Consider the following 20,275-nt stretch of genomic DNA (forward strand, 5'->3'; position numbering starts at 1 on the left):
ATAAATAAATAAATAAATAAATAAATAAATAAATAAATAAATAAATAAATAAATAAAATAAAAAGGAAGGAAGTAAAATTTAGTAAGCCCCATTCCACACACAATGATGGCCTTAGGGAAGTCTCAAGATTGAGACTCAGGTGATCTCTGTGAATGCCCTGGAGTCTGGTCAACAGACTCGGGAGGACTTGCTGTGGGTACACAGGTGCCTAACAATCACCAGCCACCAGAATACCCAACATCCAAGGCCAAGTCCCTGCTCCTGTCTCCCAAGTCCTGTGAGTGGGACCCACAGACAATAGGTTAGTGTGAAAGCCAAAGCAGTTTATTGATGAGCAATAGTCAAGAGAAATGCAAAAGCTTCAGAGGGGTTCCTGGGGTTTGTTGCTGCTGCTGTCCTGCTCATGGTCTGGGGTTTAGAAAGGACTTTGCAAGGGAGAAGGTTAGGAGATGCTAAAACAGTGCTTCTCAACCATTCCTAAGGCTGGGACACAACAGTACCTCCTGTGGTGACCCCCAACCATAAAACTATCTCTGTTGCAACTTCATAACTGTAATTTTGCTACTGCTAGGAATTCTTTTCTGATGGTCTTAGGTGGTCCCTGTGTAAGGGTTGTTTGAAGCCCAAGAGGGTTGAGAGCAACCACAAGCTGCCAATCAGTTTGCCCCTGGTTGTCTGCCTCTGTTGATTTTCTAGGATCCAAAAGGTGTTTTGCTGTGGTCAGCAACTTGTGGGCAATGGTTTCCTTATCAAGATCACAAACCCTTTCACGAAGTATTACCAGCGCTTCCCTGAAGCTGAAACGGGTGCCAAATCTCAAGCCGGCAGCCTTCCTCAGTTTAGCTCCCATGGAACTGACTCGGTTGCAGCAATTCCTGCTGGCCACAGAGACAAGAGTTTTAGCATGGTAAGTTCCACTCTGGTATGGGCATCAGCAAACCATCAGATAGGAACATAAGACAGCCAAGGATGCAGTGGCTCCTTTGTGTGCTATTAAAACAGGAATCCCATTCTGTGGTTATCGGGAATACTATTAAAATATAGCTTTACAACAATATGCTTGGGAAGGATCTAAGAAATAAATATGAAGTCCGTACTCTGCGCTAAATTACGTATATATCCCATCAGTTAACCTTTAAGCTTTATTCCAAAAAGTATTCCTTATCAACCTAACCTAATCCAGAGACTTCAGAGTGAAAAGTCTGTGCTCCATAGATTTAAGCTACCTGGGCTGTCACTTTCATTTATTCAACAATGTTTACAGGCCTGCGTTCTTTTACGTTGATGAGAAATCAGCTGAAGAAGCAGTGGTGCACGGGATAGCGTTCCTCGTCTCTGAGCACTGACAGCGCTAAAAACAGACAAACAAAACTGCTAACGCTGCCGAAAGCGCAGAGGGCAAGCCCAGGAGAGGAGCCGCTAATGCACGCTTGCTCTCGCGTTCCAGCTTCAAAGGGGGTTTCATTTTCAAAGCCGCATCTCTGACACCACACTGATTTATGAGTCTGAAACGGAGAGCGCTTTGAAGGGTAATTTCACTAGCGGGACCTCAGAGGCGCTGTCTCAGAGAAGCAGCGTTCCTTCTCTTGCTTGCAAACATCGGCTGGAATTTCCAGAGTGGACAAGATAGTATGGGTGTGAGAAGAAAGGAGTGGACGGAGGGAAGTGGGTGGTTACAGCCTGCTTTTTAAAACACAAAGTCAGCTTCCTTCTTAGAACCACACACTCTCAACATTGCAGATGGATTTTAAAGGATGCTGTCCTGTCTTGCTTGGAAGAAAACACAGAAGTGCACACCATGGTCCTAGGGGAAGATAGGCTAGAATTAAATGCTCCATATGTTTTTCCACATCAGCACACGAGGCAGAGGACTGGGGACAGGAGCCGTAGTAGAACTGGAGCAAGCTCGAAATTATGATAACCACGGATAGCATTTGGAATCTACAGACTGTCTGCTCCTGTGTCCCATCAACATCACAGTCGTCAACCTGCACAGGAAAAACGATTCTTTTCCTACCGTGTTCCAATGCCCCAGATAGACTGCTAGGATAAGGGTTTCTCAGAAAGATTTAATTGTATTCCTGTTTTATGTCAGGCAACATGCTATGACCTAGAAATGTTAGCATAAAAAAAATGAAGAAATCCAACTTCTCCCATATATCACTAACGGTCCACCATTTGAGCAGGTCTCCTTGTTCATATGAGGGTACCAAGAGCTAACTAAGGTAATCATGTTAGTCCTTTGCCAGCGCCATGCTCAGGCATTGAAAAGTGACATGCCCTGAAGAACCTAGCAGCTGAAGATGATAGCATCCATTCTATTGGGCTGCAAGTCCTTTCTCGAAGGGTGTCCCCATGTTCACAACCGTGGTAACTGTTTGGGATGCTGAGTCAGAAGGATTCTCATGGATAAAGTCAAGTAAACATCCTCATGCATAAAGCTGTCAGACATGTTTTATTTGGGGCCAAAAAGTGGAATGTGTCCTTCTATAATGGATAATCTCAAAAGGTTTCCAGCATCTGACATACCCAGTTTTGCTGAGTCTTCACCTGCCTCTTTCATGTCCCAACACTGGCAGGGGAAGCCACAGCCTCAGAACTGCTCCACCTCCCGAACAAGGTTCTCTTCTGCATAGTAAGAAGCTGCCAGTTACCCAGAACCTCAGATTCTCATACCTGGGACAATGATCATGATCCCCTCAGCCCTGTCCCTCACTTCATCAGACTCTGCCCAGGGACAAGAGCATCTATCTCACGGTAATTCTGAGGGTCACTCTGGGCCGAGGAGTGGAATGCCTTGATCCAAAGAGCCCAGCAAAATGGATTACCAGGATCTTCAACAGCAACGCAAAGAGACTAATATTTCTAATAAGAGATTTTCTCTAAACTAAAAGGGTACCAGTGAGGGAAACTAACAAATCATGGGGAGCACAGCTGGGAAGAAACTTTCTGCAACAAAACAGCCTTGGATACAAGTAAAATGTCTTCACAGAACAAAATAAGAGTTATCATCTCTAAAGGGTAACGCACCATGTAGCACTCAGGTATTTTCTCGTTGTTTTGCAACAGCGCTCTCAGCGGTAGCGACCTGTGATTTAGTAATAGGGCTCATTTCTGCTGCCCATTGTATTTCATTTCTGGGTAAGCACAGCGAGGATCCTGGCTACAGTGGCTGTGTGCTTAGCTGCACCTGCCAGCGAAAAGGAAGGCTGAGCAGCTGATGGCAATCTAGTGCCATCTCTCACCTGGCACCAGCTACCTGGTGGGAGGGAAATCTCCTGGGAGCAGAATGAAGACCTCGGTTGTAGTTTGAAAATGCTCAGCTTCAAAACTCCAAAAGCACAGAGGAAATAAAGCAGCCTCTACGGCCCATTCCTCAATTTCTGACTCGAACATCCATTTATATTTTGAGAGAATGTCTTCATGAAGCATATTCCTTTACTGATGAACTAGTAGACCGTGGAGCCGGTTTGTGACTTCAGTAAATGCTTATTGGTGATTCAAGAAATAGCGAGTCAAAACTGTCTTCCGTCCTTGAAGGTTTTTGTGTCAGGTTTTAGATCACAAGACCCACAAGACATCATGACTGCCCTAACATGTCTTCTTGAGCAATCAGAACCGTGGGTACCTCTTGCTCTCTTCTCCCTCTTCCTCATAATCTCCACCTCTTTTTCTTTTTCTTTTCTTTTTTTTTTTTTTTTTTTTTTTTTTTTTTTTTTTTTTTTTTTTTTTTTTTTTTTGGTTTTTTGAGACCACCTCTCTAAATATAAGTGACTTCCCTTCAGCTCTTAAGCCCCGAGGACAAATTCCTTTGGCCAGTCTTTCCAACAGCCCATTATAACAGCCTAACTCAATTAAAACAGAAATGCCCACGTGGGCCTCAGGTTCCATCCCCTCTCACCTTGACAATTTAATCTGCAACAGAGTTTAAAGGTCAAGAATGTGTGTGACCTGGAGGTGAGGCTTGGTACAACTCCAAGTGAGCTGCTGAATGGATTTCTCCAAAATGCCACAAGATCCGAAGTCCCACGGAATACTCAATGGCTCATATGTCTGAGGCTGCTGGCTCAAGGGTGCCTGGGCTCTGCAGGGCCAGCAACTGGAGCCTGACTTCTCTAATTTACTTCCTGAAGTTCTCTGCATAGTCAAGTGCCCAGAGGGCTGTAAGAGCACTCCCAGTTCCTAAGCACTTTCCAGAGGAACACAGGGTTGGCCTCAGGCAAAAAGTTCGTCAGGAAATTGGGCTTTTTAAGCTCTTTAGCTTCATTCTCCTACAGAATACTGATTTATTTCACAGTGCATATCGATTACTCCTCTAAACTATGCCGTGGCCCTAAAAACGGCCCTGAACGGGCAGGCATGTCTGTCACTGATCTTTTTAATCTAGTAAGATATGATTATCCATTTTCCCTGCTATATTGATGTGTAATTGGCCAACTATACACTTTGAAAATATCAAACTCAATGTTTGATATATGTTTCTGCTATGAAATAACCAAATCAAGCAATTAACATAATCATCACCATATAGCCTTTTGTTGTGTGGTGGTAAAGAGAACCTAAGGCCCATTGACCTGGCTGATTCCAAGGACTGTATATGCATTCTTATGTAGTAGTCCCCAGAAAGGACAACTGAAAGTCCATGTCCATGACCTTTGGCCAAGAGCTCCCCCATTGTCTCTACTAGCTTTTATTCTCACATTTTCTGGGAGTTTCGCTTTTTCACCATCTACTTATGAAGTCATGTGGGATGTGACTCAGCAGGATGTCTCACAGGCTCATCTACTTCATGGCATCACAAATGGCTGCATTTCCCTCTTTTTAAAGGCTACGGAATGGAGTGCGTGCGTGCGTGCGTGTGTGTGTGTGTGTGTGTGTGTGTCCATATCCCATTTTCCTTATTCAGCTGGGAATTGAGATTTAGACATTCCATGGTGCCTCCATGCCTTGCTTCTTGTGAGCAGTACTCCAGCAAGCACAGGAGTGCAGGTATCTTTCCTACAGAGTGACTGCTGTCATGGTCTCTGTGTTACTAATGACAACGCTTTCCACGAAAAGACCCGGAAAGATTCTTGGGAGACAGAAAGCATCTCCAGAGGACTCTGTGTGTGTGAGTTGGGGGTATTTCATATGTATGAAGGATGCTAAGACCACGAAAGAGTTACAAAGCAGAAGCCAGGCAGTTTTCAATGCCACACACTTATACTGCCTCCCAGCCTACCTGTCCAACTTACAGATCGAAATGGGATATTATATCTTTGATCATTCTAGGGTCAACTTAGTTTATTAAAATTAAGCTGCTTCCAGAACCCTCATCACTATGTTCTACTCTGCCACCTACTTCAAAAGCCCCATGACCTACTTTTGATCCTTAAATGTGCCAGCCCACACAAAAGAACCGTGGTCTTTATTTAACTATTCTTTCAGGCTCGCATCTTTTAAAATAGGAGAGGCTAGAGAGATGTCACAGCAAAAGCAACCGCTCAAAGGAAGAAGTTTAAACTTAACTGAAACAGATTTTATTAGCATATTGGAGGACATTTGTGGTCTGAGGATAGATGGTAATGAATAAAAACACTGTGGTAGCTAAAAGGGGACTTAGTGGTGGATTGGGGCTCTAAAAACCCTACCATGTGTTTTATAATCTAAGTAAGAAGAATGACCATTGGCTGAAACCTGGATTCTTCTGTTCTTGAAAAGGGTGATCATTTCAGTTTCCGCAGAGTTCTGATTCCTTGAAGGATGCTGACAGCTAACTTCTCAGGCTGGTTCACTGGAATCCACAGGCTTCTCTGAGTAAAGCCACAGCTGAACCAGCTCAGAGGTCAACTGTGTGGCGGTCATGTTTCCTTCCACAGTTGGTTCTTGAATGCTGTGTGTTCTCAGTTTTCTGAGGCTTCTCTCATGCTTCCTGTTTTAATTAATATTTTATCTAATATTCAAACATGCATGTGGATCAAACCTACCCCTATCCCCTCCCTTCTAGCTCCTCTCCTGTCTTCCTCACCCACCACTGCTTTTCCCTGACTCTCCCTCCTCAAGCACTCATCAATTGGCTTGTCAGCCACCAAAGGCCACAAATGTCCAGGCTCTGTGGCCATGTTGGTGAATCAGAGACATGCCGCTATCTGGTATCTGGGCAGACACTGGAGGCCATATTGGTGCCTGAAGGTCATGCTGCCATCAGGGCCATACAGATCAGGGTGGACCGCACTGCCACCTGGGGCCATGCTGGATTCTAGGCCCAGGATGAAGCCAGGGACCATATCTGAATCTATGACTGTAGAGTACAGCCAAAATCTGTGCTGAATCCATGACCCCTGATACCACTGAAGGGCTATGCATATGTACGAGGACTGACTGCCTACTGGGGCCACGTTGTTGTCCAAGGGCCACCTTGCAGCAGCGTTGATGCCAATCTGAGAGGCCTATGCAGTCACCCAGGGCCATGGTAACATCTAGACCCGAGAGGCTGCCTAAGACCATGTCTCAATCTGTGGTGCTACCAAAGTCAGGGTCTCTGTTGATGTCCATGGCCCACAGTCCCACCAAAGGCCACAAGGATGCACAGCTTCTGGGTCACATGGCCATGTTGGGATCCAAGAGACTTGCAGCTGTCAGGACCATGCCAACCTGAGAGGCCCGTGCTACAAACCCATGGCCATGAAGTCATGTAAGCCAGGGCTGCTGCCAAGGGCCATGGGTCCATGGGCCCTTCGTAGCCAGGTCCGTGTCAAAGTCCATGGCTCATACCACCGAAAGCAGTGCAGAAACCCAGATTCTAGACCAATAACTGAGGCAATGTTGGTGCCCCAGGATCATGCTGTTGTCGAGGCCTTTCGGATCTGGGTGGCCTGTGATGTCACCCAGGGCCATGTTGCTGTCTGAGCCTGAGCTGTGGCTGGGAGACATGTCTGGGTCTATGTTGAATTCTGTGGCTCCTATCATCATCAGGGGCATTGTGACTACTCAGGGTCTCTACACCCTCCTGAGACCATGTTGGAGTCTGAGGACCACTCTGCTACTGGGTCCATGCCAATCTGAGAGGCCTAGGCTGCCACCTGGGGCCATGGTTACATCCAAGCCTGAGCTACTACTAATGGACATGTTTGGGTCTGTGATTCTGTTGCGGCTAGAGTCTGTGTTAATGCTCAATCACCTGTGTTATGACAGGGACCCATACAAACCATGTGTTGAACCATGAGTTGAAGTACAAAAGTCTCACTCAGCTAGCCCTGCCCCACATAGGCCAAGGAGAATGGCCCCTGTCCTTACCACAGAACAGACCCCATCTCTCGCCAGCCCTGGGATAACAGACCCAGATGACCTCCTTAGAGGAAAGCTGGCTCCACCCCTAATAGGAGAGTTCTCTGGGCCCCAAAACTTGGAAAAGATGGCCCCGTCCCTCACCTGAGGGGAGTGGCTCCAGTGGCCCCCAACTGATCAACTCAGCAGCCACTCAGACATCCATCTAGGGATCTGAGCAGGCACGCCCCAACGTCTGCCCCATCTATGACCTGCTGGAGTTCTTGAAGGGGCTAGTCCTGCAGAACCATGGCCACATGGTCTACATGACTCAGGGCAACAGCTGGATATCCAGGGAGTTTCTGTGTGGGACCAGTGTTGATGGCATGCCAGAGGTCAGACGCCTTGAACCTGACCAACAACACATGACACACTGAACACTCTCCAGGAAAGTTGTTTGGACAATGGGAAACGATATGATACACAGCACCCTCCCCCCGCAGGGCTGCTGAGATGAATGAAGAGGCAGTAAGGGGCAAAGACAGAGGAGGGAAGTGTTTGGTTTGGGTTTTATTTTATTTGTTTGTTTGCTTGCTCTTTTTTTTTTGGTTGGATTGTATGTTTTCCCACTGAAATTGATACTCTTATTTTTATTTATTTTATTATTTCTATTCTTTTTTCCTCTTTCTTGTCTACATCCTATTTTTATTATTTCCTTTTTAGTTTTCCTTTGGAGGGGACACTACGAAGGTGAGAGGCTCATGTGGAGGGACTGGGGTGTGGGTGGGATTAGGGTGAGGGATGTGAAATTGCCAAAGAATTAATTTTAAAAATTATTTCCCTCTCACCTAAAGTTGTAACATTGTGCAATCTTGGCCCAGATTGGTAGCTCTACTCGGGAAAGTCCTGGGAAGGCTCAAGTGATTTCCAGTGTCACGGTCCCACTATTGCTCCCTGTGAGCCTAAGAGAACATGGTCATATCCCACGGAGCAGCGCAGAAGTAGGATGAAAAGGCAGAGGAAAGGTCCTGCCTTGTGCTTTCTTATAAGAAAGAGAGCCTCATGGTGGTGGACACTCGTAATCCCAGCACTTGGGAAGCTGAGACAGGACTGTGGGTTCAAGGGGAGCCTGGGATATTCAATGAGCCTATTCTCTAGGGTGGGAGTGGGGGTACCCCAGAGCTGCTAGTGGGGGTACCCCAGAGCTGCTACATGGCATTTTATTTAGATACTTTTACTCAGAACACAGTCGTGTCTACCTGCAAAAGTGAAGCATTTTTCCCATTTCCAAGTAGCCAGGTGCCAGAGAGAAACCCTGTTCCTACAGAAGGGTGGAGTACAGAAGGAAAGCCTTAATCCCTGTCATGTGACGTTCCTGGGGCTGCTAATTTTTTCCATGCTACACATAAACTCTGGAGCCACCGAAAACAGGATGACTCAATTTCCGTGACTTTTATAAAGAGTTGAGCATTCGGTCAAAAGTCTGCCAGTTGGTGTAAATATGGCAAGTCAATGGGCGAGCCTGTCTATCCCGCAGTCTTTAAAGATCATCCCTGGGATTGATTCAGAATAAAGTGAGATAATAAAGAAGATAGCAGTGCATTTTGTTCATTTGTTTGCTTGTTTTTGAGACAGTCTTATGTCTCAAACTAAGTATATAAGTTTAAGGCTGGTCTCAATCTAAGTATGTAAGGACCATGTTGAATGTCTGATCCTCTTGCCTTCACCTTCCAGGTGCTGGAATTACAGGGGTGCATGGCACTCAGATTTGTGTGGTTCTGAACCTCAAAGCCAGAGCCTTGTGCAGGCCAGGCAAGTGCGCTATCAATTGAACCACATCTCCAGTTCCAAATGCTAGTTTTGAAATAGGATATAAGCAATTCCCCATGCAAAGTGAAATTTAAGCAATAAATTACTTTGTATCTCCTATGAATCTTCAAGAATCTCCATACTACTTTCAGGTCTCAGTTGGTGAAAGGTGGCATTTAAGCAGCCAATGAGCAAGAGAAATGGGTAGCAAGTGACTTGAGGGCATAGGACATTGCTTAGAAAGTACCAATATTTACAATGTTGGCATCAATCTAATGTCTCAATGTCTCTAACATGAAATGATTACTAGTGGATATGAGATTGGAAGATGGTTTGTTTTCTTTAGGAAAGGTTCTAGATTCTAGTAATTCTGCATATTTTATCTATTTACTTATTTATTTATTATGTATACAATATTCTGTCTGTGTGCATGTCTGCAGGCCAGAAGAGGGCACCAGACCTCATTACAGATGGTTGTGAGCCACCATGTGGTTGCCGGGAATTGAACTCAGGACCTTCGGAAGAGCAGGCAATGCTCTTAACCACTGAGCCATCTCTCCAGCCCCAATTCTGCATTTTTTTAATTGGAAATAGATTCTTCCCTCATACAATACATTCCAACCACATTTTCCCCTCTCTCCACTCCCTCCAGATCCCCCCAGCCTCCCTTTCTTCCCCAGATTCACTCCCCCTCCGTTTCCCTTTAGAACAGAGCAGGCCTCCAAGAGACAACAACCAGACATGAAAAAGCAAGATATAGTAAGACAAGGCAAAAGCCTTCATTCATATCAAAGCAGGACAAAGCAACCCAATAGGAGGAAAAGAAACTCAAAAGCAGGCAAAAGAATCAGAAACACACTTATTCCCTGTCCCTTTGGGACTGTTAGGACTTCCATAAAACGCCAAGCTAGCAGCTGTACCATACATAGAAACCCAGAGCCATAAATTACACATAGTGAGTACCTAAAATGGAGGTCTCCACCAGGTCCCTACCCTCAGAGCTTGGGGAACCTGGAAGAAGAGAAAGGAAGGATTATAGAAGTCAGAGATGATGAAGTGCACCAGGAGATCAGGGTCCACTGAATCAATGAAGCAGGGCTCATATGGGCTCGCAAACAGCGAAGCTCTAAGCATGGGGCCGGTGTGTGTCTACACCATATGCTCTGCATAATTCTGTATTACAAAAGTCATGACACCAACCTTTTAGGACAAATCAAATAACCACCAAAGCAGAAAGTAGTTTTGTTTGTTTGAATGATTGATTTGTTGTCATTTCTGGAATATTCCATCCTGTGAGCACTGCTATTGCTTCTGGCACTATGGAAAAGTACTGGACAGATAGGGTGTCTGGAAAGCCCTGCCCCTCCAAGAACTGTACCCCTATGAACTAAACACCTTTCATTGCTAAACTAGTGGAACCACCCTCTAAATGTTCCACCATCTTAACATTGATACAACAAGAACCAATTTGCTTGCATATGAATGTTTGGGAGACACACTGTAAAGGTATACAAACCATAGGAATACCATTCACAAGTATGTAAATACAAATATTCACACAGTGAAGCTTAAATTCATCCTAAAGAGCCTGAGGAGTGCTCCATTGGTATACGTACCTGATTTCAGACTGGCAGCATGCACCTAAAAAGTCAGGCATGTGGCTGCGTGACCGTAGCACATGATGACTGTGACATGTAGAACCTGAGAGGGAAGAGACAGCCAGATCCCTGAAGAACACTGGACAGCTCAATTTATAACCTCCAGATTTAGTGAGAGACCCTGTCTCAAATAATAAAGACAGAACTGAATTTAAACACCTGAGATTGACCTCAGGCATCCACATGTACATGGCCTCATGAATACATATGTACAGTAGACATAGTGTAACATACACACACACACACATACACACACTTCGTAAAGGGCAGGAAAGAGGGAAAGTATTGATACCAAATGGGCTAAATTTTATTCTGAGGAGAGCAGGTAGTAGAAGAAGATGGCGAGTAGATCTTAAGACTCCGAATCCCGGGTCGACAGCTCTCATTTACCTGCAACATGAAAAATAGTGAAGACATTTGAACATCTGGCCATGTTCTACTTTACTCACCCCTGAAATGGATCTGGCTGCAGTACGTAGTTCACGGTTGTGAGGACTGAACTGACTAAAATAGCGCATTTGTAGGACCTCCTCTTAGCTCATCACTTATAGATCCCATGGGAGTCAGTTGTATAATGTCCAGCTTTCTCTTGAGCCCACCTCATTGTCCTTGCTTTATGTTTCTGCCATCTTCCTGAGATTTGTTCCTTCAATCTCCACAACTGGCTCTCTCTTACCTGGTGAATATATCCAGAATGTAAGAAACCCCACAGTGTTGAAGTTCAGTAGTGAGGGTGATCTCGCCCGGGCTCTGCGTGCTTCTCATCGAGTGGGCCACTCTAGCTAGTAAATAGTTACATAACAGAAGGAATGGCAGGAATATTGGTTCTCCCTGCATGCTCTACTGACACGTAGTTCTTTATTTGTAATGTGGAGAGCTGGAGAGATGGTTCATCCGCTAAAGGCTAGGCTCACAACCAAAAATATTTGTAATGGGGAGCTAATAACAATGCCTTCATCCTCAGGTGACTGAAAACACTCGGTGGTATAATGCTTGAAAGCGCTGAGCTCGGTGATGGCTCAAACTTGTGTCCTTGTAGAGTGAAGGCTGCAATGCCTTCCACAAAGCGCATGCATGATATTAAAGGTGTGGAAGCATGCTAAGCTATTATCCAATGTCCTATATATGTGTGCATGCATATAAATGAGATGCTCATTCCAAAAGCAAACAGCTAGTGGGCACTTGCATCGTATACGGAGAAGAACTGTCAATCTCTGGTGACTCTTCAGCATAGCCTGTATCAATCATAAATACATTGTTAGTTACTTCAACAGACAATGCATTCTGCGTACCTCGTTCTTTACTTTCTAGAAAATTGCCAACCAGAATCAAAATGAAAATGAAATCCATATGTATGTGCGGAATGCTTACTCTGTGCATGTTCTAGTTGCTGTAAGCCTAGGAGATATTTTTAGCTTTGTGCATTAGTGGGCGCCTGATAGCAAACCGACTGACTTCTTACAGGAACACCGTTGTGGAATATTCGGAGTGCTATCACTGCTTTTAAAGGAGCTCTATCGGGAGAATGTTATGCCAGTGTGGTCTACTTTGTTCTGAGGAGAGAAGCCACAAGGGAGATAAGCATTTTGTCTCATCCTACTGTGCTATTGTCCCCTCTGATAAAATTAATTAAATCCCCAGCTGGCAGCCCCTGTGGAGAAGAAAAAAAAAGTTTAGTACAAAGACTGACTCTGTTGACCTCTTCTCAGAAAAACACCAAATACACACTCTGTCCTTATATTGACAAGGATTTCTTGTTTGCTGTGCCTGTATCAGTCAACCTAGTCTGGCAATGAACAATGCACATGGACCTGACATTAGACCACCAAGTAGATCTACCAACCTCTGTAAACTTACTCATTAGCCACCAAGTCATATGCTAGAATTATCCAGCAGAAATCAAATTTGACCCATTCTAGAATTCATTTATTTCCAATTACCACATTTGAAAGCAAGGCCAAAGTTAAGATGGAATAGGTAAGATTTCCACTTCATAGTTTAGTTAGGTTCATATATCTAAATGAATGTCATTTCTAACATAATAAAGACAAAATTATTAATGAGAGAGTTTAGATGCTTTTTTCATTTGTTGTGAAGATCCAACATCTATTTTAGACCTAACAGAGCACTTTAATTATTAACCAAATTTCAAACCCAAAGTAATGACATGTGATTGGTATCTGCTATAATTGGACAGCAAAGATCTACGCTATTCTTGATGGATCACTTAATGGGGTTAAAACAATAAAATCAGGCAGTTTCTATAGGGACATTATATCACATAGGTTATTTATTATAGTGACTTAAATGAAGTAAGTAAATTTCTAGAATTAAAATAATTTCAAGAATAAATAAAACAAAAACCAAAATACATTAACCATTTCAAACCATACATCATCTTATGGACAAGTGAATATGGGAGGCAAGAAGGCTTGCTGTAGAGAATAGATAACCCCTCATGATTTCAGCTCTAATTATGCTCTGTTCTAAACTCAGGCATGAATGAATTGCTTGAAAAACTTGACAAATCAAAGAAGGCGCTGCATCACAGAAGCACTGACATCTTAAGAGTTGGAGAAGCCGGTTTATCCAGATTCTGGATTCTCAGAAGTCTGCTGTTTATAAAGTAGGGTGTATGTCACCACTGAGGTAGGGACTCAAAAGAAAAGAAACAGAAAATGCTAGGTTGAGAGAAAACACGGGGGAGTACAAAATGTATGTGGAGCTCAATCCAACAAAGAGCAGTGTAGTAGATTTCCCTGAATATTGTTCAATATTCCAGTGAGCAGTGAGCTATTGTTGCTATTCTCGCCCCCAAGATTTTATTTCTGGGGGATGGAAAGACAGCAGACGCTGTGTCAACCAACGACCAGTCAAGATAGCAGGAAACTCACTTGACGAAACACAGGAGCCCCAAGGAATTGCTGAGAAGCTACATAAGAAAATGAGTCAATCCGAATAAATCCTAACTTGTAGGAAGGAAAAATACAGAGGGAGCTGCCAGAGGCCCAAAGGGGAGAACCTCAGGGGAGGCCCCAAGAACACCTGGGGTTTCCTCAGAAGAGCCGGAGCCTGGCACAGAGAGGAGCTGTCCATTGCAGCCTATAAAGACACCAGTATTTACAGTCACACCAGTGAATACAGTCCTAAGAGTAAACGAAACAGAATACAGGGCAAGCAAAGCTCACACTCGCTCTTTTTCATTTTTTGCTAACCATTCCTTTGGGAACGTTAAGGTATTCTCACACAGTACCATGAGACGTGTTCTTTGCTGATGTCCTTCCTCCCAAAACAGCAGAACAAAGCAAAGAAAGGGGATGCACTGGGCAGCCAGCAGGCTAAGTTGCTGCACAGCACACAATGATCTTTTTTTCAATTATATTTAACCCAAAATAAAAGGGTTTAAATGTGCTCAGCGAGCTACTGACATCCATTAAGAAACATATGAAATAATAGATAAACTAAACTATAGGAGGCATGCAACTGAGACAGATCTGGGGCTTCATGAACAGACAAGGAGGATGGGGGTATTTTAGAACTCTGACCTAAATATAAATTACAATATTGACAATTAGAATGGCCTCTTAAATATTTTTTTGTTTAAAATAAGTGAACTTTGTTCACAACTCTTGCCTGTCTTTCACCTAAAGTTGTCACTGATGTTTGAGAGCCTCTGTCTTGGGTCTGCTCCAAAAGGAGTGAGAGACAGGGGGAATTTATACCACCCCAAATCTACATGGTTCAGTGAGCAACATTTTGGATATGGAGGCAGAGAGAATTGAGTGTGAACACCAAACTCACCCCAACAAGTGTGCAGCCTTGCTTGGTTTCACTTTCCACATCTTCCCAAAGGGAGAGATAACTCCTTCAAAGGTTCCTGTCAAGATAATATATGAATACAGATTTAATATGCTTATGTGTTGATGAGTAGTGAGCACTAATGTAAAGAAGCTGCTAATATTTTAAGTATATATTTTGGGAATTACTGAAACTACATGCACATGTAATTATTGAAATATAGAAGTTGATATACAGCCACATAAAAATACTTTGTGAATTTAGATTAAGTACTTGTAAAGAGTTTACTCCAAAATATAAGGGATTGCTAAGAGCGTTCCCAATGTTAAGACTCCTTTAGAAAAACTTCCACAACTTTCAGCAAGTGCCTTGTCCTTACTACCAAATGGTGGTTATGGCTGCTGTTTTACATTCCCAATTTTACTGGGAAAGGAAATTAATTAGAGACCAGTGTATAGCCTATTACCATGACTCTTGCCCATAAGCACCTACACCCTCCCTCCACACCTGCCTTCCCTCCACACCTGCCTTCCCTCCACACCTGCCCTCCCACCACACCTTCTCTCCCTCCACACCTGCCCTCCCTCCACACCTGCCCTCCCTCCACACCTGCCCTCCCTCCACACCTGCCCTCCCACCACACCTGCCCTTCTTCCACACCTGTCCTTCTATCACACCTGTTCATTCACCACTGAGCTCTGCCTCCCTGCTTGGTTGGGGGTTAACCTCCCCATGTTCTTGCCTAAAGCCAGACCCCCTATATGTGCTCTAAAAACCCTCTGTTCTCTTGTCTTTAGGAACATTCTGAACTCTCTGCAGCTTACTGGTTTTCACTCTATTTAAGCATATGCCCATCTCCATAAGAACAGGCATTTGCTTCCCACCCCCATAAAAGTAAAAATGAAAATAAATTATTTTTACTCTACTTCTACACTGCCCCAATTACCCAGTTTTCTTGCTAATTCTCGTAACAAAATTCTTAAAAGGATCGTCTATGTTTACTACACTTCATCTCTTCCCAACCATATAAACAAACACCAGGTTAGAGTTCCCATCCACTGAACTTCTCCAGCTAAGGATTGGATCTGTACATTGTAAGATCTGCTGTACAATCATAGCCCTCCTCTCATGCAGCATTTGGCTTACTTGTCACTTCCTCTACTCTGACACCTTCCCTTCACCTAGCTTCTAGGAGAGCACATTCTCTTCAGCTCATAACTTCAACAACCCTACTAGACCACATTTGGGTGGAAGAAAAGGAGAGGAAGAAAAACATGAGGCTGAGAGAGAAGACTTGTTGTATCCTTGATATTTTACTACTGAAGTTTAACCACATTCAACTCTTCTATTCTCATTCAATTAAATTCTCATTATACTCCCTTGCACTCTCACCCAGCTGCATGCCATCAACTTCCAAATTTACATCATCAGTCAACATATTCCTCTAAACTCCAGAGTCGCCAGTCTATTTAAGTGTATTATAGACATGCCAAGGTCAGTATGTCTCTACAGCACATCTTAGGTTTTCCCCAAACGTACACGTTCAGCCATCCCGTTTTTAGAGTTCAGCCTGTTCTCAGAACAGTTGATTAGACATATTTTGGTGTTCCTTCTCAATGGAGCCAAAGCGGTGCTTGGAAAGGATTCCGAGTTCTCCAAGTTAAAGATCAGAAAGAGCAGTCTGGACTCCAGAGTCACTTTTAATTTAGCAAGGGAAAGGAGTGGGCGTGCTACCATATCAGATTCCATTTGTACAGAAACTATCACCGCTGATAGCATGTTCTGGTCCATGGCGTTTAGACTACTTTGGCAAGGCTTGATCTCCCTGTCCGTCTAAACACTGATTCACCTAACAGCAGGCTTTGTGTTAGTATTGGTCATGTTAACACCCGGTAAATCCACAGGCTGTTAGTTTTGTATAAAAGGAGGTGTGTGACTTGACTCAGTATTCAGCGTTCCCCAGAAAAGACAGCTGACTACACAGGTGAGTCTCATACTGGGAGCAAAAAGAACAGCTACTTTGGAAACAATTGCAGACTTTCAGGATGTAGAGATGGAATGACCATTCTTTGTCACTGCTGTATAGAAACTTACTCTTGTTAACTTGGCTTCTTGAATATGACCAATGCACTATCATGAAGAATTTGACTTAGAGACCAGTTTGCCTAACTTCTGAAATATAACTCATTGTCAATAGATGTAGGCAAACAGAAACAGATGTTTAAATGGTGATAAAAATTAAGAAATCATTTTGTTATATAATTTTTTTCCTTTTCAGCAAACTAATCTTCAAAAATTTTTGATATAAGCAAATATAAGGATCACAAATTACCTGATTAGAATAATCACTTTAAGATAGTAATAGTTTCATTGTTAAATCATCATATTGAAGTTTTGATCTATATGTTTCTACCTTTACCTATCCCACCCACAACCCCCCTCCCAAAAAAATGGAGGAATAATGGTCTAGAAAACAAAACAATTAAAAATTCCTGCTCAAGCAGAGTGTTTGAGAAAGATGAGTGGGCTGTTTCTCAATTTTCACATCGATTTTAATTATTGGATTTCTCTATTGCTAACAGGACAGAGCTGCTCACTTCCCAGCCCAGGATGAAGTCGATCCGGTTCTGCATTCTATTCTGGTGCTGGCGAGCAATCTGCTGCCAGGGCTGTGAGTTGACCAACATCACCATTGCAGTAGAGAAGGAAGAATGTCGCTTCTGTGTCAGCATCAACACCACTTGGTGTGCAGGATACTGCTACACGAGGGTAGGTCCTGTGCTCTGCTGGGGAGGGGTACGAGGCGAGTCGGAGGAATCTGCACTTTAGCAATATTTAATTTCCCAGGCAATAGCCACAAGTTCCCTAATCAATAGTATCTGTGTTGTGAATGGGGTTAGTAATTAGAATGCCAGTTTGTGAATGGGGTTAGTAATTAGGATGCCAGTCTGAAACTGGGATTTTATTTGGGTGAACTTATGAAACCTTAGAATTAGATAAACTGGGTGATATACACTGACTCTATTCCTAAATATAACATATTTCTATGCCATATTTTTTATATTTTTATATGTAGAGATATAAATAAGGACTGTATATATAATCATAAAAGAACAACAATATTTTATTAAAGGCAATTTTTATAATTAGGGCCTTGAGATGATTTCAAATAAGTATTCATGTCACTTGAAGACACAAACAACACTTATAAAAATTGTCTTGAGGGCCGGGCGGTGGTGGTGCACGCCTTTAATTCCAGCACTCGGGAGGCAGAGGCAGGCGGATCTCTGTGAGTTCGAGACCAGCCTGGTCTACAGAGCTAGTGCCAGGGCAGGCTCCAAAGCCACAAAGAAACCCTGTCTCAAAAAAAAAAACAAAACAAAAAAAAAATTGTCTTGAGATCTGCTTGCACATCTGCCGACAAGTAACCCAAAAACACCATCAATCCTGGCAGGCTTTTTAAACTCACAAACATAACCCTCCCCCCCTTTTTTAAGCCATTGAGAGATGGGAGATTCAGAGACATTAAGCCACCAGCCTGAATTCACACCACTTCTTTGCTTTAATACAAGTAAAGAGACAGTTCTCACTTGCTCCTTTTTCTAGCCTATTTTCCCCTGTTATTCATGTAGAATTTCATACCACAGACTGAGAAAAGCAGAACTTGCTCATGAGATACCCTTTATTCAATGATGAAAGAGTCCAATCAAACTCTATTAACTATACTGCTTATTGACCCTTTCCAGGACTATTGATTAGGCAGCATGCCACAGAAACAGAAGGAGCAGCAGCCTCATTTTCTCCCCTCAGCACAAATAAATTTTCCGCTAGAAAGTTCTAGAATGAACAATTTTTGATTTCAAAACAATCTTATAGGTAGAGTACACATCCTTTGAAGCTAATACTCTAGAACATAAACAGCACTGAAAAGAGAAAAGTTGTCTGACAATCAGTGAAATGATCTCCCTGGGTATTCATAAACAAAATAAGCCTTAATATTAATATATTGTTTCACTATTTTATAAATGCAAACAGTATTCTTCTTTCCTGAGAGTTAAGCTGTAATATTGGTAATTTAAGTTGTCATTAATATAGTATGAAAAGGCAACTAAATTTCTAAAGTTATTATGTATCATTCCTCTATATTCAGTTTCAAAGTTCCTTTGCATTCTGACAAATAATTAATGTTCTGATATGGCCATGGGTATTAGGAAAGAAATGACTTTTATTTTCTGCAAGACTTCCAGAACAATAAAGAAATGTTCCAGAAAGAATTAGGAAACGAATCAGACTTCCTAGGTAGTCTGTGATGCTCTGTGGGTTTTGACCGGTAAACGTGAAAACATGCGGTATTAAATTACGGTCTCATTTTGACTAGCCTGAACGGAAACTTCAGAACAGTATATCCTAATCCTCCCTTCCCTGAACTCCTCAGGACCTGGTGTATAAGGACCCAGTCAGACCCAACGCCCAGAAAGTATGCACCTTCAAGGAGCTGGTGTACGAGACCATAAGACTGCCCGGCTGTGCTCACCACGCAGACTCCCTCTACACATACCCCGTAGCCACCGAATGTCACTGTGGCAAGTGCGACAGCGACAGCACAGACTGCACCGTGCGAGGCCTAGGACCCAGCTACTGCTCCTTCGGTGAAATGAAAGAGTAAAGAACAAGGGGCATTTCTGTTTTCCCACCCTTGTCCTGAAGGACCACGATAGCCAAAATGTGTCTGCTCTATCCTGGGGCTCAAAGCACTGGCTTAGGAACCACCAGTCCCTCTGGTGTCATTGTCCCGACAGGGAAGAGGAGCTCAGGCCTGGCAGTAGTGGGGCCAGGACTCAATCGCCGCTCATCACAATATCCACACTGTTGGTTACCTAAGTTTAATTCACTCTTCTCAGAGCTTTGTGAGCGCTTTCCTCTTCAGCCACCTTAGGAACCACCTAGGGCAACCCCTTCCTTTTAGACTGAGGGATGCATGCGAGAGTCCAGAGGGAGGGAAGGAAGGTGCAAGTCTGTGAAGGCGCTAAATCTGTTAGAGACTACAAAGTGAATGCAAATTGAAAGCCCGCATGGAATTAACGGGAAAACTCAATGACTTCCTTAAGGGAAAGAAGACCACCAGACATGCTCCATGCAGGCAATTGCTCCTATAGCTGGCTGAAAAAAAAAAAGCTGGCCCAGCAAGGTCAGGCTATTCAGTTTTTCTGAAGCAGGTGAGGTATTGAGACCGCATCAAACATCTGTGGGTTGCTCTGTGAAGATGCAGATAGGAGGAAGTGACCAGGCTCAGAGCATGAAGGCAAGCCACCAAGTTTTTTAAAGGGAAAGAAAAAAAATTAATTTGGGACTGTGGATATTAATTCATGTTTATTCATTACTTTAAAAAAATCATCAAATGCTACTAGGGTCCTTTAGAATCATAGGAATCAACAGTGATGATGTTTGATAGGTAATCTTGCTAGCTTTTCCTCACATGCAAGAAGTAAGGATTTGGAAGTAGGTTTCAACGCAATTTCAGCAATTGAAGAAATGCATTTAGTTTACCTGTTTAAATTAATGGCTATAGATAATTAACCAATAGGGGAAACTTCTGTTTTCTAGTACACCCTACTTTTTGTCTTTGCCCAATCCATGTTCTCCTAAATCTTTATTCCTTTCAGAGAAGTAGACGCTGGAAACACATCATGAGTTGAATTCTTCTAAAGATGTTAACTCTTTTAGTCATGTACTTACTTCCTAGTTATGATGCTGGAGTAATTTA

At 43.2% G+C, this 20,275-nt stretch overlaps 1 protein-coding gene across 1 annotated transcript; it reads left to right on the forward strand.

The window, feature by feature from the left end:
- Positions 1–17,121: 17,121 nt before the first annotated feature.
- Positions 17,122–19,177, forward strand: Fshb (follicle stimulating hormone subunit beta). Its single transcript, XM_050147167.1, has 2 exons — positions 17,122–17,280; positions 18,947–19,177. The coding sequence occupies exons 1-2, from the start codon at positions 17,122–17,124 to the stop codon at positions 19,175–19,177; spliced, it is 390 nt and encodes a 129-aa protein (XP_050003124.1).
- The last annotated feature ends 1,098 nt before the right edge of the window (positions 19,178–20,275 follow it).

This window comes from Alexandromys fortis, unplaced genomic scaffold (assembly GCF_014885135.2).
Source record: "Alexandromys fortis isolate MF-2015 unplaced genomic scaffold, M_Fortis_MF-2015_v1.1 scaffold_12, whole genome shotgun sequence".
NCBI classification, from domain to species: Eukaryota; Metazoa; Chordata; class Mammalia; order Rodentia; family Cricetidae; genus Alexandromys; species Alexandromys fortis.